Here is a 25108-nt window from a genome sequence, read left to right as displayed (position 1 = left end):
ATTTATCTGTATTTGGATTATAATATAGTTCCACGTTAATGTTGGAAAATTGACTTAAAGCAGTATAAATATGGATGATAGAGAATACGATTAGTTCGAATTTTACAAAAGAAAATAAAAAAGAATGAGTACAAAATCATTTTAAAGAAAATTACGTAATTTTACAGAAATTTTCAACAGACAGAAGGCACAGGATGCAATGTTTTACATACATATACATATGATATAGTTAACATTATTACATAGAATTAACATTTTTTGCAAAACGCGTATATTTTGATACTTGTCTCATATCGTGTTCTTTTAGGATATGCGTTCTACACACACAAAATTCTACTAAAGAATTACTAAATAATTTAAGTAACTGTTGAAGAACATTGCATGCACAAGAATAACTATAGATATTTATGTTCGCTGATTTGCATTTGATTATTTGAAATTTGGAAGTATAACTTAATGTCCTCTTGTCCCAATGCTACCTTCTCCGTTCTCCTTTTTGTGTTTTTCGTTTCTCCTTCTTCTCTTCCCTTAACTGTTTCTGTTTCTCTCTAAATAAGAGCAGCATATTTATTAATAATAACATATTATAGTTTTATATAAAAAGGGCTATTTATCGAAAACATACCGATCTTCTTTGTCTTTCTCTTTCTTCCTCTGACTCTCCAACTTAGCTTTTTCCCTCTTTTCTCTCTCCTGTTGTATTATAGTAGCTGTATTTGTATTCTTTTCGATTCCACAGTCTCCACCACTTGCACCATCTTCTTCTCCATCTCCTTCGCTGTTCTCTTCTTCTGACATTTGACTATACTGCGCAAGAATAGCTTCTCTTATTCTCCTCTCCTCTTCTGTGTAACTTCTCTGTGTCGTAGTTGGGAGAGACTGAGATTCCAACATTCTCGCTAATCTGACATCCACATCTTCTACTGGTACTTTTGGAGCACTAACTTCTTCAACAGGTAGACACTCAGCCCAAGCTTTTAAGATTTCAGTCACAAGTTTGCTAATGTTATCATCCTAAAACATAAACAAGATGTAGAAATATTTCTATCTTACAAATGAAGAGTATTACTTGTGTAATTAAGTAACTTAATTGCTCATTGCATATCATCAAATTATTAGGATGTCAAACAATATAGCGAATATCTCAATCATATTCAAGCAATCATGCATGGAAAAGAAATGTACAGTGTGTCGAATTCGACGAAACACATTTACGAGTTAACAAGGAAGAAAATAATAATCCTGTTGTTATTTTTGACCGGCTAATACACGGCTACGAACAGCAAGCATATTCTAACCTCACAATCCGTGTGCTCCTCACCGTTATGCCCGCGAGTATGACTTCAAGGGCTTCGGTCTTCTCATCCTCCGTCTCATCACCTTCTAAAATTCCTTTGATGTATGATCCAAATACACCTTCATCAGTGTTTAGAGCTTGTAACTTTTTGCTGAGCCAAGTATCGAAAGAATTCGTTGCGACCGCCATGTTCGGCTGTTTCACTTTTCCAAGTTCTTCAGTTGGCAAAACGGCTAAACCAGTTCAAAGCGTTTCTAACAGAGATAAGTAGGGATATCGCTAATATTTATGGATAACATTCCGCCAAAAAAATGGACATTAGGAATAAAGGCGTTTTGTGGTCAACGTTGCACTATCATCGAGTCTCGTCTCCGATACTCTACTGTTAACAAAAAAAATAAGCACACAATTTCGTTTATTTTTGTAATGAATGTAATAATAGTACAAATAAGTTACTTTTTTTATTCTAAGCAATCTAAACAATTCCAAACCTTCTCGATTTTAAAAAGGAAGGGATCTAGTATCCGTGAACGAAACGTAGAACAAATGACAAGATCCATTTGATCCAAAAATTTTTTCTTCTGAGAAAATTTTCTATTTTTAATTACTGAACTTCCCGAAAGCTATGTATGTAGATCCTTTTCCTTCAATATACGATGCTATTACTGCCACATTTTTCAGCAGCAACAATCTTCGTAGTTAATCTGAAATTTTCTTGAATACAGTATCCTATCTTCCAGATCCGGATCATTGTGCTGAATTCCCCTGCTAGATTTCACGGGTTTTAATGTAGCTATATTCTGCGATCGTTGTACTATTTTGCAAAATATCTTTATGCTAGGTATAGTCCTATTGGGATATTTTGCGTCGTATAAACATTGCACTTTAGTGCCATTGCAGCCTGCTGCACTGTAACAAAAGTGCACGTCCGAGAATTCTCCACATGCAATTTCCAATTCCAAATCCATTTCATAATAAATATGGCAATATAAATGATAAATGACGTATAGTATTGCTACATTGCATGCAACACTCATTACGCGCAATGCACCCAAGCAACAGTCTTCTAACTCAATATTTTCAGTTCTCTGAAAGTTTCTTGTCGATTGTTGAAATGATTCTGTTCTTCCAAAACTGTTCTGCATATTGGGAATGAAAGCCTAACAAAGAAAAACGTTCTGATATTGCGTACATATGTATGTGCATATGTGTATATTATTTGTTTGTATATACATATGTATATATAGACGTAACAAAAATTATCTACTTATCACTCGAACTATTTATTCGAAAATGAAAGAAAAGATCGTTACTCTACATTATCAACTTATTTCTTCGCGTAAATTAATCCAGTTTCAGGCTGTACAATCCTGTGTCTCCAGAACGCAGAAATTACTAAAACTAAACTTTCATATTTTCGGATCGTTGACATTTCGAAAGATAACGTAACTTTCAACTTTATGGCACAACACGATCCTTCTTTCTAGTTGACATTTGTCCTCGAAATGACATTTTTATCGTCAAAATGAACACGGAATTATCTTCGTTTTTTGAAGCTGTCTCCTTTCTTCGTTCTTAACTTCGACCTTAAAACGGCACACATTTCATTTGTGAACACTTTCTTGTATTTGTTGTCACGTGTTCCACTTCACTTGGTGCCAAAGCTTCCTTATATTCTCCAATATGAGCCACCATTTCTGATTACTGCAAAGTATTCGTTTGTCCTAGTCTTATTTCCTGCTTGATTTTATTTGACGTTAAAGGAAACGCGCGCAACTGTGACTTGCTCGTCTGTCGTGTATTTATATTTGCGTAGAATTAAGACGGACATTTGACCACACGTTTGTTCCGTACGAGCTATTCGCACTCGGTCCGATACGGCACTCGACTATTTTGCTATGGTAAATTGTTGATCGACGCGAAATGGTTCTTGATTGCGACAGACTAGCCGTTCAACTAGTAGTAAATACTTGCCACAGAGATGATTAGAAAAGATAAGTAGATGCACTCAGCCTTCCAGTTCTGCCGAAGAAGTATATTTTTTATAATATTTAGATCCAGCTAGACCCTCTGCGTCTTTTCTTGTCTTTATACATATAATATTATACATACGACATATTTTATCTTATCTTATGTTATATATTATACATACTTCGTCTATAGTTGTAATATCTTAAGAGAATATTTAAAAAATTTCAACGACCATCCAATAACGTATCATCACAAATAAATGGATTACCGATGCACGATAATATATCTATTGAGCACCTTTCTATATATTATATTTCGATTTCTGGCCGCCAGATGACAGCATACGATAAAATATCCATAAAAGTAAACTCGCGATCTTTAGATATTCATAGTTTCTTTTCCTCGTATAATCTAAATTTTATTATTTAAAAATGCATTTCAAGATGCACAAATGAAAACAAATTATTAGACCTTGGTTGGTAAAGTCGTAATCATGATACCGACCTCCTATGCATCCACTCTATCGCAGAGCGCCAATTTCATTTGACGACAACGTGCTTCTTAATAATATTAAGTTAAACTTAACACAAATCAATATCATCTCATTTGACTAATTGACATCCTAACAATGCACATAAAATCTGTACAATATCCATAAACTTTACACGCGCACGATATTTAAAATAACGATCTTCTTAACGCTTGAAAACTAGTATTAGTTTGAATTCCACTCGTCAAAAACCACACGTTACGAAAAGAGGATAAAAATTCGGTCTATCCCAAAACGAAGTTCAGCCAAGTATCAGGCAATTATCGATGTACAAGTAATAATGCGGAGCTATTCACATTGCATCTATTCATACTAGATCCCCCTAAATTCTCTTATTTCTATTATAAGTACGTAGTTCTATTTAGACGGAAATTCACATTTCGTTACCATTATGTTTCTGTTGTGACAGTCCAGTTTGGTTACTATAAGCGGGTATCGATTGCGAACGGAAATGCTAATTTAATATTGGAATTACTGTGCAGCCTGATCGTTGTTAGTCCATCACAGTACTGTCAGTGACACTGATCGCGAACGGACCGTGAATATCTTAACAACGATGTGGAACTACGTGCTAATCTCGACCCTCGTCTTATTCGCGTCATTACTGTATCACTGTTATTTCAACGGTCCAACCAGCATTATCGAGCTCCCTAATACGCATTACGATTACATAATCGGTAAGTGGTGGATTTTTCACCGGACAATGTCGGTGACTGCGATACCGTTCGAGTTTTAACTTTTATCCGAAGGAAGCGGATACACGGAATGTAACTAATTAATCTCTTGATCTGGGCTTTTATATCGATCGATATAGATGCATGATCGACGTGAATTGACTTTAACGTGTAACTGAAGGTAAATGGTAAATCGAATTACGATGTAAATTTTCATGATGCAATCTATGGGAAGTACTCTGATTGCGGCTGTATATGGATATAATTTATTATTTCTCGTGGAAGCTGATTTTTTCGAGAATTGCGAAGATTTAAATGATATTAAATTGATGTTTTAAATCGATAAGGAAGTGTTGAGTGATACGAGGAACAACATTGAGAAATGTAGTCTATTAATTAATTTTAATATCTTAGGTATTATATAATGAGATAGAATCCATGTAAGATTGTGTAATGTTTGAATAATTAATTTGCATTTGCCATATATGATGACTTTCTTTTATCGCATATTACAAAATATTAATCTTAACCTAAAACTAATATTTTCTTTAACTTCATAAATACAATGGAACATTGGTGTTCACAAATTTGTAACAAAATTATATTTTTGTTATACTGCATATGTAATTTGACATTCATATGTAGAATATACGTATATTTTCCGTGGTAACGTAACTTTTCTTCCTCATGTACAGCAAGGATGATGATATATTAATAATTTAATTTCTACTTACGAAGTTGGTGCTGGAACAGCAGGATGCGTGCTGGCGTCACGGCTTTCCGAAATTTCGAACGTGTCGGTTTTGTTGGTCGAAGCAGGAGGACATTTCGGATGGATATCGTCTGTTCCAATTTTGGCACCAATTATGCAAAAGACTGACGTCGACTGGTCCTATTCTACGGAACCGCAAAAGTTCTCTTCAAAAGGATTTTGGAATCACGTAAAGGAAAATTAAACATCTTTCACCATAAGAAGCCTTATACAAACATAGATCTTCCATTTTTATGAATCAATATTTTATAATTTATACTGTAAAATAATCGGGTTAAAATTTTTCATTTTTCATTTTAAAGCTATTTAATTAATAGCTTTCATTTAAAGCTTTCATTTTGATCCCAATAATTCCATAATATCCCTTGACTATAATATCTTGAATCTGTTAAAAAATTAATATTTTAATTGTCATTGAAAAATGTGAAACAATGCAAAGTGCACTCACATTTTGCAATAGATTTTGAAAAGGATAGGAGGCTGGCAAAGTTAAAACGAAACCCGAAATAAACGATATTTTTCGCGAATAGAAACGTTTTAATTCTATAGATTTTCCTCGGTATGTAGCTGGATGGATTTAAAATTAACAAAAATTCTCCGATTCTTAAAGAACTTTTCTTAAGAATTCTTAATTCTTAAAGAATAATTCTTAAAAAATATTTCATTCGTTACGAGCAAAATTGATTTTATAAAATGTACCGTTTAAAGTCCACGTAAAATCAAGTTCGATTGATTGAAAAAGATTGGATTTTATCGTAGATACAAAAGATACCAAGAGGTAAAGGGTTGGGCGGCAGCGGCCAGATAAATCACTTGGTTCACTCCTTCGGAAAGCCGGAAGATTACAAAGCCTGGCCCAGAGGATGGTCACACGCCGATCTACTTCCGTACTTTAAAAAGGTGTCCGATATCATGAACGTAATGTCCAGCCCGGAGGAAGAATATCTGGCGCAAGCTTTTCTCATGGCGGAAGAATCGTTGAAGTTGAATAATGTGACTCTTCAAAAGGGGATGTACACGACGAAAAGAGGTTCCCGCTGGAGCACGTTTAACGCGCATTTGCAAAATGCCTGGAATAGAAAGAACTTGCATATTTTGATAAACACGTTGGTTTCCAAAGTAAGATTACATTTCTTCTTCTGTCTTTTCTTTTAAAAGCATCGTACGATAGAACTGCGTTTACCTAAATTTCATTTGTGGGATTTTTATTATTATTGATTGTTACAGGTATTTTATTATACGATGGTTACAAAAGGTATCTTTGCAAAAATCGTTTTTTTCTTAGCAGCTACCAGGCTCCATTGTCATAATATTAGAACTGTTTTAATTAATTTTAATTGTGTTAATAATTAGGATTGTAACATGGAATGGTATGAAATTTAATATATCTGGGCTTAATTGATCAGCAAATAAATACTATAATAAATACGATGATCTAAAAGCGCCTTTTGTAACCACTGTAGGTTTTAGATCTGTACAGTTTAATTAATTGCAAAGATTAAATTTGAATTTAATATTCCATCTATTTCTTATTTATATACGATTATTAAATATAACAGAATAAAAATATAATATAAAACGATGGAAGCTGGTGATTTTTAACAAGAGTTAAACTTAAATAATCCTCTGAAGATCATTCTCCATAATACAATATATCAACGTGTGAATCAAACGTTCGAATACATCGTTCGTAAATTTCCAGATACTTTTCAAAAAGAATTTGAACGCAGATGGGATCAAGGTGATTTACAAAGATGGATCGGTGGGAAATATCGCTGCGAGAAAAGAGGTGATCCTTTGTGCTGGTGTTATCAATAGCCCTCAATTGCTTTTGCTTTCGGGAATCGGGTCAGCCGAAGAGCTTGACAAATTTCAGGTGATGAATCATTTGATCTTTTTCCAAACTAAATCTCCGAAATGTGATGTCGTAATCATTTTGTACGAATATGATTACGTGCAATTCAGAGAGTAAAGATATTTTTAGATACCAGTGGTGAGCAATGTTCCGGAAGTGGGCAAAAATCTGTTTGACCATCTGCTTCTTCCGCTCTATGTTAATCTACAAGCAAGAGTAAGCATAACTCTGTACAAGTTACAAACGCTTCCTGAGGTACTCAATTATTTCGTCTTTGGAAGAGGTATCGAATTATCTTAACGTTGTTCTTTTACGTTTTACGATATATCGTCTGAAATTTTAATCTTTTGTTTTGTTACTTTTAAGGATGGTTCGCGACTAATGGTATAATGGCGATGGGTCGCGCCAATGATAGCGGAGTTATGCTTTTTGGTATGGGTTCTACCGATGAAAATATATTAAGAAGTTTGTCTAATTACAAAATAGAGGTAAGCAGAATGCCATACTAAATGTCTGCGATAATTCGCCATCTGTGCGTTTATTTCATGCACATTCTGCGTCGCTTGGCATTTACTGTCGTTCGAAGAGGATTGTTTTGAAATTAATTTTTTAACAAATTATCATTTGTTATTACTTCCTGTATATTTTACAGTTTGTTATAACATGATCGAGGAAATTTTACCAATGTAATCATAACGGTCGTATCTCATTAGAGTGCTAATAAAATTCCCAAATGTTCGTGTATGATTTTTTATAAGAATTTGTACAAGATTTTGAAAACAACATAGATCGATCAAAGTTAAATAACTAAAGCAAGCTTATGAATATTTGAAATCGTTTTCCACGATTCAACGTATTGAAAAAGGTTATCTTAATAAAATTGTGAATATCCAAAAATAATACAAAATTATGTAAATTGTTACAATTTGATTGAATTGAAAGATATTTCGTTCAGAGTAGCATAGAAAATTTTATTCTATAAAAATCATACTCTCTTCTTCATGGTTCTGATATACGTAGTCCTACAAGTCGATGTATCCATCCTACAACAACAACAGTCGCGAAGGATTCCTATTTCTATCATACTGTTTACAACCGAAAAGCCGTGGTAGCATTTCACTGAGGTCTAACAATATTCGCCATCATCCAAAAATCGACCCTGCTTACCTTCAGCACTACGACGACGTTCTATGCACTCACGGAGGTACGTAAATCTTTTTTATCGCGATACATCATCTTTCTTTACCGTGTCTTTCTTTTTCCATCGCACTTTGCATGATGAAAGCGAATTTTCCAGCCATAAACTTCGCTCTTCAGACGCTCGAGACGCCCAAGTTCCGTGAGTATGGCGCGAACGTTCATCATCCCGATTTAGTAGAGTGTCGACATTTGCCACAAGACTACCGGGATATCGAATACACGGAATGCGTGCTGAGAGTCGGTGCTCTCACCAGTTATCACGTGTGTGGCTCCTGCAGGATGGGCACTGATGATCGTGCAGTCGTCGATGAGAAATTACGGTAAGAAAGTTGAGCTTCATTTTGGAGTATACTAAATTGATAATTTTCTATTTTTATAACGTACGATATTTTTTGAGTGAAAGTAGCCTTTCCCAAGCGCAGTTCAAAAAGGAATAATTTTGTTATTTGCTTTCTTACAATACATTTGAGATAATTCTTTTAAGCAGATTTGAAATATATATACAATATATATATATAATGTTTCATACGAAAGACAAAGATCATTGATCTGTGAATTATTTGATTCGTTAATAACGATATCGTGATATGGGGAATAGATTTAGATGAGCGTAAATCTTTCTGTTGCAGAGTGAGAGGTGTCAAAAGACTGAGAATAGTAGATGCCAGTATATTACCGTCTCCCATTTCCGGTAATCCAAATTCCGTCGTAATTGCCATTGCGGAACGAGCAAGCGATTTAATTCTCGGTCGCACATTCAATTAGTAAAACGTATTTATTATACCGCGTTAGAATAACAAATAAATATATTATCCGTAAGAATAAGTCGAATGTGATTAATCAAAGCTTGAACTTATACCTTACGATATATAGAATATTATTCTGTTATTCTTATAGTATATAACGATATAGTATATTATTGTACATATTATCAATGATTTCAACTGTCGATTTATACAGACTTTATATTATGTATATAAAGTTTGAACAATATCATCAAAGGAGATACGAAGTAACAATCAAGTGGGAAGAGGACAGGGGAAGAAAAGATGCCTGGTCAGATTTTTTGTAATTTATAATTAATGTTTTCTTGTTTCACAGTAATTAAACAGTTATTAATAGTCTAATTAAATTTCGATTAATTTTTATACAAACAAAAAAGAGGATGAGTTACACTCAACTCGGCGTAGCACAAACCCCTGCCACCCTGTTCGCGCTCGGAGAAAAAAGAAAAATAAAAAGAAAAATGTATCGTAACGCCATACTTCGCGTTTTCATTCGTCATTTCATTTCCCCTTTTATTTCCCCTCCACGCTTACCTATCCAAAGTAATTTACCATAACACGTAATGAATCATGATTATAATCATCATCATTCCAACCCAGTTCCTGTCCGGGATCGTTGAAGATGGCAGAGTTTCGACTCGTTCTTCGTTTCTATTCCACTTCCATGCCTCTTCTCTCTCTCTCTCTCTCTCTCTCTCTCATCACCTTTTTTCCTTTTCTTTTCTCTCTTCCATTCACGCATCCTCAAACGATCATTTCACTCGCATACTATCCCTAACATTCGTATCAAGACGTACTTAGTCGTCTTCAACGTATTAAAAATACATTTCGAACGGGTTTCACAGGGATCAATTTCGAAAACATTTCGAATATTCGGATTATGTTAGAAATGAATTTTTAACACGTCCCGTAGCACATTCACGCGTCGTCACGCACGCACTCGCACACAGGCGCACTGTTTCCCGTATAAATAAAATAATTCTGTAAATAGAATGCAAAAGTGTGATTTTGCATATACGAAAAACGCAACTACGGTTTGCGCGCTCCGTTCACGCTGGAGGCATCTGCCAGTTTGCCGCCTCCGCTCGTACACTCTTTCATTACGTATTCTTCGCTTTCCTTCTCGTATCCACCACGCACCTTCCTCGCATTTCTCTCATAATCTTAACGCAAAACTTAATCTTTCAACTTAAAAACAAAATTGGTAACCACCGTGTACGATCTGCGGTGCAAGCCACGATCTTCCTCTATTCTTTCGAGATAAAATACACAACAAGAACGATCGTTTCTGCCGAATCGATGCCGACGAAGAGAACGCGCGGACCGACGATTACGTATATTGAATACGTGATCGATGTCGAGACGACGAGAATTTTCATCTTCATCATGGAACGTAAAACTTCTACGATAGAAGCGTCGTTCCATACGCTACTCCTTTGAACTCTTCTGTAAAATGATATGTAAACAAAAAAAATTGAAATAAAGCATCACTGTTTCCGTTTTCTTTCCAAAGGAACGATCGATCAATTCTAATTTTCGTTAAAAAGGAAACTGAAATATATAGACAATACTGCGAAACATTAATGCGAAATAAAATAACTGGCTATCGATCGAACCTTCAAATAATCTTTCGACGCTTCTTATCTTCGAGTTTTATATTCCCTAGCGTTCTTAAAGCGGAAATGCCCAGAGTACATCCCCTCGACATCGTCGATCCTCGTTTATCCTCTAAACTAGTCGACGTTAAGTGGAAATTTCGCTCGCGAACAAGAAGAGGAGAAACTGGAATATGGCGTGCACCGCGTGATACAGCGATTTACAAATCGCGTTTATTCTATTAATTCTTTCGTCGTTTCTTCGCATCTTCTTTTTTTTCGTCCTCTTCTTCGTATATGCGTGTCTGTGTATGTTCCTATGTTCTATGTCTGTCTGTCTCTATATGTGTCTGTGTGTGTATGTATATTTATATATATATAATATATAATATTCCATTTTTAATTTATATTTTTCATCTTTTGTCTTCGACTTGCAATGTCGCATCGCGGGGCGACGAGTTCGGGGCACGCTTATGACCTAAACAAGTACCTTCTTAATATTATATATAATATACTCTATCTATTTATATATTTATATATTTATATATATATACCATTTTATATTTATATTGAAAAAATCAGTGTACTCTCTTTCGTTCTATCAATAGGAATAGTTATCGATTAATTTGAAATTGCGTGTAACTTAGACGCGTCCAGCGCATAGAAACATAAATAAATAAATATAAACGGATGTTATTTACATAAACTCGGTCGTCTGAAGGGAGGATAGGATGGAAAGATTAGGTTAGATTAGGTTTAGGGAGTTGATGGGGGCGGCAGGAGGAGGATGGTATGTTTGAGGAGTCAGTTTCGAAAAGGAGAAAAGGGGTGGAGAAAAGGTGGAAGAACGGAGGACAGTGCTATTATCCGATATATTTATTCGCGGCAGCTATAGTTCTTCTTCATCATCATCATCATCATCATCATCATCATCATCATCGTAATCGTTAAATCTCTCTTATATCATACAATATAATTATTACTTTTACGTATATCCGATTTTGTTGCGGTTTTCTGATTTTGTTTTCTTTTACATGCTCTTCCATATTTCTTTTTCATTTTTCATTTCCTCTGTATGATACAAAAAAATGAAACGCACGGTATTACGCCGAGCGTCGCGTAGAAAAATAATACTTCTCACAATCAATGGGACACATGAGAAAGAAAAACCGAGAAGGAACCGTAAGCGACACACAATTGTACGAACGTTATTTGTAATTAACGCGATCGTCTATGCGTACCGTAAATGTATTTTGTGTACGTGTGTGTGTGTGTGTGTGTATGTGCAAGTGTATGTGCACATTGTGCAAGTGTATATGCGTCTGTATGTACGAGCTTACGCGTGTACGTGTTAACTATGTATACGTGTACGTTTGTTTCATTGAGGTAGAAGCGGTTTCGTATACACCTACTATTATTACTATTACTATTATTATTATCAGTAGAAAGATTATGTCATAGATGCACGAGAATTGAGATGATGGTTTGTCCGTTTCTTCCGAGTATAACGAAATTCCCAACGTAGGACGAAAGGGGCAGGTGTATTACTTCGTGGTGAAGAAGATATTAGGAGGACGACGATGGGAAGTGGAAAGTAAAGAGAGATTTCATTGAGGAACGAAACTGAACCATGTCGTGGACAATAACGTTTGAGAATAAAATGCAACCGGACGAATGTTCGCATTTCTTTGCGTGTATAATCGATCTTTTGCTTCTTCTTTATTATAAAGAAGAGGAGGAAAGATGTTTGCGAAAAGACGAAGAACGATAAAGCCTTATGCAAAATATAAAACTTAGGAATGGAATCCTGTTTAAAATTTTTTCGACGAGAACTTGTAAAGATGAGAAAAATAGGAGAGTTCTATACGAAATGGCAAGCAGAACGCTTAACCTGAATGTCTAGTGAGATGAAGATTGAAACGGAATAAAAGAAGAAATGTTTCATTATCATGCGCGATAGAAAGTTCGTACGAAATGTACGTTCCGCTTCCTTAAAATAGACAAAGAGAAAGAAAAAAAACACCGAAAATGAAAAAAAAAAATGTTCGGTAAGGGAACATCCGACCGGCAGAGAAACACCACGTAACAAAACGGTCAACAAAGAACGAACACATCTTAACAAGAACACTTATAACCACGGTGGAATGTGCCGTGGTGCGAAATTCAAAAAGGATTAAGGAATAAAGTCTGACGCGTCCGATGAACCTAACCTTAGACGAGTGATTACATCGCGATGAGAAGTGTTGGATGGAGATGGATCATCGAAGGAAATTGTTCAGCAGCGCTCGATAAGGATAAAGAGACTAAAACAATTAACAAATTTGTGAATCGAAAGAAGTACGCGACGAACAAGCAACGTTCGTCGTTCCTTTAACGCGGAATCGTCGTTACGATACATAATTCCCGCGTTAATTGGCTCATTATTTAAGCGACACTTGTTTCCTCTCTTACAAACGTATCTTCCTTTTTGTTAGCGCAATGATATCACTACCATAAAGTGCTCTTTCTGCTCTTTGTTCGCCCATAATGAATGAAACGGCGAACGGAAGCGAAAACGGCTCTAACGAGCATAGCCGCTATTTAACAGAGAGGAGAAAGAACGAGCAAGATACGTGAGAATAAAGAGGAAACTGGTCGTTCGAGCACTTAATTAATCTTCTGTATGCGTAATTAACACACGGTGCCATAAGTAACGTAGCGTCGTCGTGCGCGAAACACGTTTCATATTTTAATGATTCGCGGCGACGGTTATCGTTAACAACGAGTTAGTTTCTTTCTGACGAAAGACAGAGAGAAAAGGGGAAAAATGAGATAGCAAGGAAGGACGAGCGAGAAAGAGACAAAGAGAAACGGCGTACAAGTTACACCGGATCGATCCCTACTATACACTCGACTATTGCAGCGCTTGATTATTGATTTATGTTAATCTTATCGACTATTATACTTTGTAGTTTGTACTTGGTTTTCATTATTCCTGAGAAAAGGACACCGTGGAGTACGAGTCGTGTCGTCTCGATCAACGACACCGAACCCGTTTCGAATTTTTTTTATTCTGATCTCTGTTTAACTATCGTTTGTATTTTCCCATCTTTCTTATTTTTATTTTTTTTTTTTTTTTTTTTTTTTTTTTTACTACAATTTGTTTCTTTTCTTTTCTTGCCATCGTCGTTTTCTTTAGAATACGTCGGACCGTATGTCGATCATCGACACCTCTGGGACGTTTGATTCTATCGCAAAATACCGTTTTCTTTTTCCTTTTAAATTGTGTCATCTTTTATGTACAGAGATTTATTTTAAGCTTCTATTCATTTCTTTTTTTTTCTCTCTCTTTTGCTTTCTTCTGCACCCTGTATATCTTGTGTGAGGTAGCATTTGTACTAGTGTGTATGACGAAGTATTGTGTTCCGTTACTGTGATGAACGGCAGAGCTTGCATCGGTGAACCGATCACGGAAGGATTCGATTACTTAGTGGCAGTGACGAGTTTCACCAGTCTTTTCATCCTTTCTGCTATTAACACTCGTACATAACAAGCATTCGGACCTATTTCCTACGTATCATTCGCAAATATCTGCATTTATATCGTTCTTATTTATTCTCTGCGTTTAAGTCGTTCTTATATCATCTCTGAACGATTAAGAAACATATAAAGTCGGCTGCAAACGCAGCAGTCTGTAGTAAAACAATCTCAACAACTCTGTAACTATAATATTAACTATTGCGAGCTATTTGGTATAAAGTACGATCACATGGAACAGTCGGTGAACAATCAGTTCTTCTGCAATTCCAGATAAAGGAAAGAGGATTCACGAGGATCACATGAAACGGGACAAGTATAGTTAAAGTAATGGGCGATCAATCTCCCTGAAACTGATATGTAATGGGTATTTAAACTTCCGGCACGTTCGCTGCTTAAAGTAAACGTGTCCTCCTTCCTTTCCTGCGTATCACAGAAATATCGATATCTCGTCGAGTGGATAATGCATCTCGTTGCATAGATTAAACGTCGTCGATTCTTCTTGTAACATAGCTATCGTAACATGATGTTTCATTATTATTAGATTTGGTGTAAACGAGCCAGGTGACGTCGTTGAGATTTTGTAATGTAATAGCGATGCAAAGAAAGAAAAAGAAATACGGTAGTTTTATATTCTTAATAGCAGAGCAGAGACAGTCGGTCTATTGCATCATTCAGGAATGAAAACCTGACGAATCGTATAGCATACCGTACTTGAAAATCGCAATGACGTTGCTTCGTTCAACTTCACCAGATCTCGAAGAAAGAAGAAATGTTAAAAACTGTATATCGACGACTTTTATCGATCAACGATCAACCACGATCCATCGAACAGGATTATACGCCTCCTCATCCAATCTGTATACAACATTCAGCATAATAAACGGCGAGATCGAGAAATGCAGTGTTCTGAGCTTAATTAAATCGCGTTCATCGAACCCTTGATCGTTCTACCGATGCCCGTCTCTCTAGCCGTCCAAATTCAACTATATTATATAAAATCCATCATCATCATCATCATCATCATCATCATCATCATCATCATCATCATCTTCATCATCATCATCATCATCTTTATCGTCGTCGTCATCGTCGATCAGTATCGTAATTGCGATCGTTTCTTTTAATACATTTTGCATAGTAAGATTACAAAAATCTGCGATCGTCATCTGTTTCATCATCGCGTTTTTCCATCGATTACTTCATTTATACCCCTTAACGCATTATAGTTTACTTTGTACTATAAGTCGCGACCGCTCAAACGTTTATCCCCGTTCGAGGATCGCACGCCGCCGAAATCGAAGCCCCGCTGCGCGACAATATGAATCCTACAGTTTTACAATATTATAATCGTAATCGTAATAATCGTCAATCGATTAATTCGATCTTGCCGCCAAAAGAAAAAGAAGATGTAGGTTCGTTACGTAATGTACGCTCCTTACGTTCTTATTAATGTTACTTTTTTTTTTTTTATATACTTTTTCCTCACGTTTAAATATGCTTATGCGTGCGTGATACATGTACTATGCAATCATTATCAACTATGGTATAGTACTATTACTGTATTTTTTTTCTTTTTTCTTTTTTATACTATACAACGATCAAACGGTATAGTATAAGTAGACAGTGCACGCGCAGCCCAGGTGCAACGACAACATCGACTCTTATCCTCCTTCGTTTTTCACCGCGAGCATGCAACAATCTCCGCCGATCTTTAATTATTTTCCACGGCGACAGCCTCTCTGCTGTCACCCTTTCATTCCCCCTCCCCTTGTTTTTCGTTCGCCTCTGCCAATGTTCTTATTCTACCCTCGACAACTGTACTTGCCCGCCCACGCGATCTCAGTTGCCAAACATCAGTGACGAAGGATTACCATCTCTTTTTTTACTCATATATTTTTTTCATTTTACGTTTTTTAAAATCGTGGAAAGCCCATTTACACCGCGAGTCTCGGTCGCGGGTATCGAGCGTCCTTTGAACGCGGTTTATTCCTAATTCCTTTACTTTTCGCCGATTTCGTACCGAGTTTTTAGCGACCCCTACCGATTATCATCCTAATTTTCTGTCTTCCCTTGAAACTCGAGAGTCTTTCAACGAACTCTCTGCTGTCTAACGCCTTTCTAACCCTTTTTAAGTCACTATTCTTGTTTTTCTAATTTCTTTTTCTTCCTTCTCCGCGACGCTCGTTATTCACGCGGGAAATTCAAAACGATTCGGTCGACCCGCGGTGTAAAGCTCGCCTCGCCAAGCTGTGTCACACACGACATCTATTAAAGGATTTTCAATCCGTAAAACACATATTATAGAAACAACATGCAACATTTTATCCTACGCCGTGATACAATAATGGTACATACGTGTGCGTACGCTGGCGCGTGGCTTCGCAACGTGGATATATGCACGCTAAGCGTACGCACGATACCGCGCCCCTTCTATATGCGTGTGCCTATGTGTGTTTGTGCTTGTATACACGTGTTCGTGTGTACGTGTGTATGTGTTTCCAATCACACTGGGATACGGTCAGGCAGCGCGGAACTTTACGCGGAAAAAGGGGACGTTGAAAACTACTCTTGTGAATCGTGAGTTGATTTCAAGTAACATTTCCAATATAATTTCGTAATCTTCAAAACGATCGAGAAACTTCGTTATCGAAAATAATATTAGAAAGGTGTAAAAAACACGTGTAAAAATAAATTTGAAAATATGCGACTTTTGAATCTCGTTTCTTTTTTCTTGAGATTGAAAAGCTTTTTACTTACGAAAGAAATTGTGACAAAGGACATTTGCAAAGCGATCGAGTACGAAACGGAAAACAAGTAGCAATTCGAACACAGGAGAATCGTGGATATGGAAAAGAATTCTACGCGATTCATAATTCGACGAATAGCAAAACACGAGTGTAAGTATAGTCTGGTTTCAGATCCACCGATCTTTCACTTTCGTTTCCATCCCCTGCCCAAACAAGATCGATTGCTCGTCACTCGTTACTCGATTCACCAACATCGTATATATACACCTGTATATACATTGTACACGCGTGTTTTTACGTATGCAAATTCGTAACAGCTAACGACGAAGTAATTAAAAAGAACATGGCCTTTTAGCCCCAAACCTCTTAAACATTCGCAACTGTGAACGTAAACGCATTATCCTAAACGCTCGAATTCTCGTTACGAACGTCACCCCAAAATTACCTAAAAGTGAACGAAAACAAAGAAAAATAATACGGAACGATATTAGATGAAATAAAAATGAAAGGAAACGCTTAAGAAAAGTGTAAACTTAATACTAAAGTTTGTACGATCTTAACATTACTCCCGATCTTTCGTTTCGTTCGTTTCTGCTTGGCAGAGTAGCCGAGAAAAGTTAAAAAAAAAAAAAAAAAAAGAAAAAAAAAAGAAGAAAAAAAAAAAAAAAAACATGTATACATTTTTTCGGCTTAATTTAAAAGAAAACAAAAGAAGAGACAAAGGAAATAAAATTTAACCAAAGTACGTATGCGTACCAAAATTATTTACACTCGTGAGCATATATGCAAATCGATCATTTTGCGACGTATCCCGTGTACGTTCTGTGTGTTTTTTTGTTTCGTACATAAACGGTGTATGTACGTGCAGTGTAGATGTGTGTGCGCGTGTGTGTATGTTCCTATCACATACGTAAACGACACATAACACTTTTGAATAATCCCCCTCCTCGCAGCGTCTTCGTTTTTTTACTTTTTGTTTTGAGGCCCTCTCGTCCACCCTCTATGACTAATTTTCACGTCGTCTAAAATGTTTTTATAGCCCCATCCTCGAGAAATCCACCCTTTAGTCAGCCCTAAAAGAACATCGGTTATCACCCTCGCGTCCGGATCTAAATAATTTGCCCTCCTAAAAACGTCTCGTATGGTTTTTCCTTTTCAATTTCCATTCCTGCTCTTTTCATTCGTCAACTTTCGAGTTTCTTTCTTAGAATGTTCTTCGTCCATTTTTTTATTTTTTTTTTATTTTTTTTTTTTTTTTTTTTTTTTTATCATCAACCCCTTCGAGATGATCGGAAAACATGATCCGCGAAATTCGTCGACGAAACGAGCACGCGTGCACTCGAAACACTTTTCGCTGATTTAATATTTTCACTTGGATTTTTTCCATTTTAGCCCCATTTGTTGAAAACCTCTTCGCTCTCGCCAATTAAACCTGTGCACTGCACACTCGCGATATCTTTTTTCAGTTCACACATTTTTCGTTTTGTTCGTGATGAAACAATACTTTCGTTTGTTTCCTTTGTTTCTCACCTGAATTCGTTCTTCTTTCTTTTTCTTTTTCGCATTTCTCTGACTGAAAAATCGTGATCGGTCCGAGGAACCAGACTTCGCTTGCCAAACGATAAAATCGCCGCGTTTCTTTATTTGTAAATTGTCACGCAATCTCTCGCGCTCACGCACGCACACACACGCGCGTACTCACATTCACATGTCTCACTGTGCTTATATAGTGGAAAGTTATTAGATAATGGTAAGTTATTACATATACAGTTGTGTACGTATGCGATAATGCAACTTCGTAAAAAAACGGATCTACTATATAATCGTATGTAGAGCTTATATATCACGTGTGCTTGCGATCCTTGAAGCTTTTCGTCTATCAGAAATTCCTTTGCTAATACGGCATTTGCGTTAAACTAATGTCTATAAAATGAAATTGTTTGAAAGTTCGAAGGAGACGTCGTTTGTACGATCTGTAAATGGTAGAATGAAAACGATCTTCCACAAATTCTACAAGCGATTACAACGCGAAGATCGCGCGAAGAAAATGTGATAAGTTCGTCTTTTTAAATTTCTGATTCGCAAAGTATTTTCTCTGATGATATAATTGTAAATGAATATAATCTTTCTAAGGTAATTAATAAATCCTTTTGTATGAAACCAAATGTATAACTAATGTTGCAGCATTGAACGCTGTTTTTTCTCAAATATCTTGATATAATGATACATAGTGAATTCGAAAAACCATATATACAACAATTTCGATAATATTGAGATTAGTTGACAGAAAATTGTTTCGTTGAAAAGCAGAAAATGTAACTCATTATATTCTTCGTATGTGTTGAATATGACAGCATGTTTGGAAAATAAATATTAATATTGCATGGAATTTCGATGAAGAGCTTCAAGATTCACGCTCGTACCCTGTCTCTCAGGGTATAACAGCAGGAGAATAATCCCGACATTAACCGGACGAATAGTGGCGGCTGTACGGAATGTACAGATGTTATTCTATCAGTGGTCTCTCAGTGTTCCCTGTGTTTTGTATGTATTCTTATAAAAAACGATGAGGTAGTACTGTCATACGTATCGTCATTTGGCAGAATACGCGAACGATCCGGTTCGCGATTTGATATCGTATTTAAGAACATAAGAAAAACGTAAAAAAAAAAAAAAAGAGAGAATTATGCAGAGAATGTAAAAACGTAAAAAGAACACATGCAACGCGAACAAGAAAATACGGGAAAGAACGAGACAACGAAAACGGAAACGAAACAAATAGTTTCCTTTTACTAATATATTCTAGATCTTTTACGACCATTTAAATACTAAATAATCCCCTATTAACTATTGTCTTTGATATCTTAAGAAGATAGGCGTATCGTTGTGAGATAACTCTCGTTAAACTCTGATTTTCCTCTGTAACGTAACAAACAAATAAAAATAGGAGAAAAAGAGATGAGCGAGAGAAAAGACAAGATACTGACGGATATAAAGAAAACGATGATAAACGAATAATAATAATAATAATAATAAAAAAGGAGAGAAAAAAAACGGCTGGGAGTTTGTAATAGTGGAGAAAGAATAAAAAGAGAGAAGATAGGAGTCTGTAATATAAACGTGTGAAATACTGCAACAAGTAATATTGTGGTGCTATCCTGACTAGGAGTATCTATATATCTATTTATAGGTTAAATCGTTAATAATAAACTATTGCATTGATCACATTCTATACAACCGGTATCTAAGCAATTATTCCCTATGCCTTCTTGTTCGTCCTGGTCTATTGGTTTCATAATTATATCACCTATTATATATTATCCTCGACTATTGCTTCGGACAAAAGTCCGCTATTTAAACATTGTAAACAGGTAACAAAGTGGTAGTGATTGTTCTTCGTGACGTACAACGCGTCACGTTTGAGATCTTTCCAAGCGAATGCGATTGCTTCGTGATTCTTCATCGATCAGGTAAATATAAACGTACTCGCTAAAAAACCTTGGATCTCGTATTATAATACGTAGCACGTGGAACGCCCTGATTTTTCACCAGGAAACTCCTGTTCGTGTATAATAACGATTAAGAACAAGCGTCCCTTGGTTATATATATACAGTGCGTTTAGAGAGATATAAAAAAACAACGTTCTTACAAAAAGGAAAGATCAGTTCTTCTCTATGTATCTTAACGATTATTGCTTATTTTTTCGCGCGATACGAACCTCCGCTTTGCACGCATTCACCAAGAAGAATCTACACACGTGGCCTACATGATATATTTAATAATATGGTAACTCGACAACCTGTCCATTCTTTATCATTGTAGTTAATAATCTCATAAATTCTTTATAAAACGACGGTATATCTATATAAAAAGAAGAGAAGAAAAACATAAAAGTGGAGAAGATGGTATGCGTCAGTGTCTGTTTTACAAGAAAAATCTGCACCACTCTATCTCTCTTTTCCTGGATATGTGTGCTTTTTTCACGGATGAAGCATGTGTCGTCCGTCGTCTCTATGTTACCGTCTCGTGTGTGGAGATGCGTAAAAAAATAATAGAAATTCGATTACCTATCCTGAGTAGAAAAATGTATGATCGAGAAAATGCGATTTAATTTCTATGTTTCCTTTCTTTGTGTTCTCAGTTTGTTTGGCACTAACGCGTACGTGTTAAAATTGTAAAATGTTGAATCATGTTCGGATATCACCCGTGTCTTGACCCTAGGCTCTCGACATCAACAGCAATTATAGTACCAGTGTTATTTCTCCGCGGTAGAATCGGTAAAAGTATCAATATATAATAACAGCGTTTCAATGCATTGTGATTTGGTAATCAGTTCGATAATTCTTAATAATCCATCGGTAACATGATCGTAACTATCGAATAAAATAAAGTAGCGGCAGTAAGTAGACGCTTCATTCATTTAAACCTATTTCTCGTAACAGCGCTTGCACCGTTTTCATTTATATGTTCGGTATATATATATTTATACTATATATATTAATCGGTATTCGTACGACTCCTTAAAACGATCCTGATCGTTCACGCGAGGAGTCGTCGAAAAAATATGGTGAAGAATTGTATAAATACAGATATATGTATATGTAAACCACAAAGCAGAAGGGCGAAAAAGATAATAAAATAAATCGAGAACTACTGGCTTACGGTAGTACGATTCACCTGAGATATGCGTCTTTTTTTTCTTCATCTTCCTCGTAATCTACCCGCTTAATTTCTCTTGACATTGTGAATCTGCGTTTCAACATGCTTTCGATTATTCGCGTCTTTTCTTCGGTTTCGATCTTTCGGCGTTACGCTTGTCTCTAACTTCCCTATCTTTTATCGCGCTCTTTTAAAAACTGTTTTTCTTCAGCTTTCTCTTTTATAGTTAATAACTCTTACTCGACGTTGCACTTTTATTGACTAGTTTTGTGATTATCCAGCGTTATTTCGCGAGCGTGTCCGAGGCGCGACGAGCTTTCATCTCCCTCAATCCCACCCCTAATCATCCCACTCGTACCTTTGTGCGAGCTACGCGAGCAATCGGACGTCGACGTTTTTCCAAGCTTCACTCTTCTACATTCTTCTATCTTCCTTTATCTTCCTTTACCTTCTTTCATCTTCTCTCTCTTCCAATGCTAACCTCTTTTATGATCCGATTAGCGCGACAATTTTTTCTATTACATCCGGTCAACAATCTCTGTCGCATCCAAGTTCACGCCACGTCCATCCTCCACAGTTTATCCCAAGAAACGCAATTCGTATCCGCAAAAGCGTACCAAGAGCGTGCAATCGTTAGAGCAACGTGAATCTTCAAAATAGTGGTAATCCAAAACATGAAGAATCTTTTGAAAGTCCAGCATCCATTGAACCTTCGAGTATGAGTCAGTGATTGTTTGATACGATCAAACAGGTCGAACGCCATGTCTAACCATTTGTAGAAGCGGTAAATTTATCTAATTCTTCAGCTCGATTCTCTGTGTTCCAGCGGTTGCTCTTTCGTAGTGACGCTCTCGAGACGCTTTCGGCCGGTGAATCGCTCAGCCGAAAACACGACTGGTGTAATTGACAACTATTAGAATCGCCGAGACGAGACACAGCGGGACAGTTCCTTTGTCGACCTCGCTGTCAAAGCGTCGGTTGACTTCCGGCGCAACGCTGTCAATCGCAGCGTGGCGATTTCGCGGAGGAAATGTTTAGTCCCGAGCGTCACTCGGATGCTACATGGGATGGGGATGGCGTTGACCGACGTTGGTCGAGGGAAAAGGTGGACAGACCTTCGCCCTCGTTGCTTCTTCCTCGTTCCAGCATTCGTGGTATTTCCGTTTCGTGCCACTCGCAGGTAACTCGAGTAGCCACAGGGCTGTCTTCAATGTCATCCCGACAATGACAGCGACAACCACGATGACAACGACGAAGACGAAGACGACGATGACGACGATGACAACGAGGACGCTGTTACTGCGGCACCGTGTCTGACATCGAGTGGTTTGTTTGTTGAAAAGCCTTCAGATTCAGCTCGGCTTTGTGCTCCCGTGCGATGTGCCGTCTAACGGTGTTGTTCCGCGTGAACGTCCGCGAGCAGAACGGACAAGGCACCCTGATACCCTGGTGACGCTGCCGTATGTGAGCTCGCAGATTCGTCTCGTAGCCGTACAGCTTCTCGCAGTATGGACACTTCAGTTTCTTGCCTGCAATCACAGATATTGATAGTGTTATTTGTAGTATTGACGCGCTCATTTGAGAAAACGTATTTTTGTGAACGATTTTTTTATCATATAGTGAAAATATCAGCTTCCTGACTGATACAAGGGAAAGAGGTATTGTTGTTTGGTAGTTTTTACTTTCATTTAATTTTGTTAAATTAATTTAGAAATTTTGTTATTTGTTATTGGTTATTATTGGACAAGGGTATTTATCTAACCCATTTCTATATTTTTTTCAGCAATTCTTTCATTTTCTGGTATTATTGTGTTAATGGGTTGATCTGAAGAAAGATATTTGGGTGATTTTTTTTAACTCATGATGAGCTCGTATGTATATGTTTTATTTAACCATGTGGCAATTGTTCGAATGGGTCTATCATCTTTGTTATATTATTCGTAAGGATAGAAACACGCGATAAATTTTATTTTTAAATTTATCACTTTTTCAGTTTTAATCGCTTCATTTGTTTTACGGAGATTACGGCAGATAAAATTTAGCTTCCATCGGCAAAGACGCCGAGGAACGCGTGAAGATTCCCATTCGTCACGATCGAATTGAGAGCAACATTTACAGACCTTACCATTTTCCTTAGGCTATATGAAACCAGTCTTTAAATATTAGAAACTATCGTGAACACGAATATTCCGTGCTTTTATTTTCGTGCTATTCCGTTTCCTTGAGAATTTTGTGTTCATAAAAGCCTATCGATTATGTCTCTTCCGACGGAATCATGTGAAGAAATGAATTATCGTTAGTAATAACCATATATTTACAATTATTCAGAGTATTCCCAGAACAGAATTTTGTAGAATGAATAGTAGCCGATCTAAGTGGAAGAACTATGGTTTTAAACCTTCCTCGAGGCCTACTTTTATGGAATCTGAATAATTTCCGGTTTATTCTGACCATCTAATTTGGTAGGTGCGCATGTAGAACGGTGGCTGAGGTTTTTGGAAACAAGTATTTTTCTTAGAAGACATATTTTTTATTGCACTTCTTTAAATTTCTTTATATGAATATTGCAAGGAGATCTTTAAGAGTATCTTTTTAACGAGCAATCATTAATTAGCATTCATGGAATTCATTGTATTCGTCGCAGTCGCAACAGTGCTCGTATAATGTAGCATTGTCTACTTACTATCCTTGAACTGCTATTTTTCGTTTATATTATCGTCTTATTAAAGAATAATGATTCAATGTATGTTTAATAACGCAAAGTAGATTAGATTAAACCTGATTTTTTAAGACTACATAAGAAAAATCATAATAAAATGCGTTTACTTCTACTTCAACCTCTTGCTTATACTGACCAATAAAAGAAAGTTTCTTTGTCGAAGTGCAATACAACGTAAAATTTCGTACGCATTTACACTCTTTACAGATTCTAAAATATTTTTTCACGTTGTAGCAAACAATTTATAAAGCAAATGTTTCTTATATATAGATAATATATAAATCTATGAATAATTCATGAAACAGAGCTTCTCATAATACGCTCAAATCCTTCGTTTTTACAAAGTCTAAAAATCATTCATATATGCATTCTATAAATTGTACAATAAGAAAATGTCATACGTAAATTCTACGAAAAGCAAAATGCCAACGAAACAGTAAGTATTCCTAGTGACGTAAAATGATGCTTGCAGGAACAATTTCAATTTTTCCCAAGCAACCTTACTTTTTTGACATCGAAATTTCGAAATGAAGAAATACAGAAATTTCGCAAAAACTTTCCATTCCCAGAAGCATTGCGAACCGTGAAAAATGTCCCCGGGACCCAAGATCGAAGTGCACGTGCGCGTTCATTGCGAGTGGCGCGCGTGCACGCGTCTAGTAGCGCGGCTCGTTCTTCTTTTCGGCGGATAGCAGGTTAAAAATAGAGACGGGCCATCCTAGAAAAAGTAAACGGGGCCGCGGGGCTCGATCTTCGTGCAGCTG

The 25108-nt window shown here is 36.5% G+C and overlaps 3 protein-coding genes across 12 annotated transcripts in view; 1 reads left to right on the top strand and 2 right to left on the bottom strand.

The window, feature by feature from the left end:
- Window positions 1-197: 197 nt before the first annotated feature.
- Window positions 198-3249, bottom strand: LOC132908568 (coiled-coil domain-containing protein 43). Of its 3 annotated transcripts, none has more exons than XM_060962675.1 (4): window positions 1789-3249; window positions 1322-1679; window positions 626-1014; window positions 198-548 (listed from the first exon to the last, which is right to left on the bottom strand). In XM_060962675.1, exons 2-4 carry the CDS (start codon window positions 1484-1486, stop codon window positions 476-478), a joined length of 627 nt encoding a protein of 208 aa, XP_060818658.1. In that variant the 5' UTR covers window positions 1487-1679; window positions 1789-3249; the 3' UTR covers window positions 198-475. The 3 variants fall into 3 exon arrangements, with proteins under 3 accessions (XP_060818658.1, XP_060818669.1, XP_060818648.1); XM_060962686.1 differs by having other exon boundaries at window positions 1322-1551; XM_060962665.1 differs by having other exon boundaries at window positions 1322-3249.
- Window positions 3250-4202: 953 nt separating this feature from the next.
- On the top strand, window positions 4203-9144 carry LOC132908455 (neither inactivation nor afterpotential protein G). Of its 2 annotated transcripts, none has more exons than XM_060962500.1 (9): window positions 4203-4495; window positions 5231-5433; window positions 6024-6383; window positions 6967-7140; window positions 7249-7402; window positions 7486-7607; window positions 8140-8323; window positions 8417-8639; window positions 8949-9144. In XM_060962500.1, the coding sequence occupies exons 1-9, from the start codon at window positions 4375-4377 to the stop codon at window positions 9082-9084; spliced, it is 1677 nt and encodes a 558-aa protein (XP_060818483.1). In that variant the 5' UTR covers window positions 4203-4374; the 3' UTR covers window positions 9085-9144. The 2 variants fall into 2 exon arrangements, with proteins under 2 accessions (XP_060818483.1, XP_060818487.1); XM_060962504.1 differs by lacking the exon at window positions 4203-4495 and adding an exon at window positions 4528-4673.
- Window positions 9145-13788: 4644 nt separating this feature from the next.
- LOC132908493 (zinc finger protein chinmo) overlaps window positions 13789-25108 on the bottom strand; it is a 72327-nt gene continuing 61007 nt past the window's right edge. For all 7 annotated transcript variants that reach the window (XM_060962551.1, XM_060962558.1, XM_060962514.1 and 4 more), the window contains one exon: window positions 13789-23154. In XM_060962551.1, the coding sequence (XP_060818534.1) occupies window positions 22922-23154 (233 nt within the window). In that variant the 3' untranslated portion in view covers window positions 13789-22921. The remainder of the gene's footprint in view (window positions 23155-25108) is intronic.

The sequence above is a fragment of the Bombus pascuorum genome, chromosome 1, assembly GCF_905332965.1.
Source record: "Bombus pascuorum chromosome 1, iyBomPasc1.1, whole genome shotgun sequence".
In the NCBI taxonomy this organism is placed as follows: domain Eukaryota; kingdom Metazoa; phylum Arthropoda; class Insecta; order Hymenoptera; family Apidae; genus Bombus; species Bombus pascuorum.
The sequence above is the reverse complement of the archived record's forward strand: the minus strand, read 5'-3'. Positions and strand labels throughout refer to the sequence as shown.

Bases quoted from the DNA above. Each gene is read 5' to 3' on its own strand.
- LOC132908568 (XM_060962665.1), bottom strand. From the start codon at position 1,486: ATGGCGGTCGCAACGAATTCTTTCGATACTTGGCTCAGCAAAAAGTTA. The intron at 1,015-1,321 runs GTGAGGAGCACA...TTTATGTTTTAG, and splicing joins TCATACTCGCGGGCATAACG to GATGATAACATTAGCAAACT. The intron at 549-625 runs GTATGTTTTCGA...GCTCTTATTTAG, and splicing joins GAGAAAGACAAAGAAGATCG to AGAGAAACAGAAACAGTTAA.
- LOC132908455 (XM_060962500.1), top strand. From the start codon at position 4,375: ATGTGGAACTACGTGCTAATCTCGACCCTCGTCTTATTCGCGTCATTA. The intron at 4,496-5,230 runs GTAAGTGGTGGA...CTACTTACGAAG, and splicing joins GCATTACGATTACATAATCG to TTGGTGCTGGAACAGCAGGA. The intron at 5,434-6,023 runs GTAAAGGAAAAT...ATTTTATCGTAG, and splicing joins CAAAAGGATTTTGGAATCAC to ATACAAAAGATACCAAGAGG.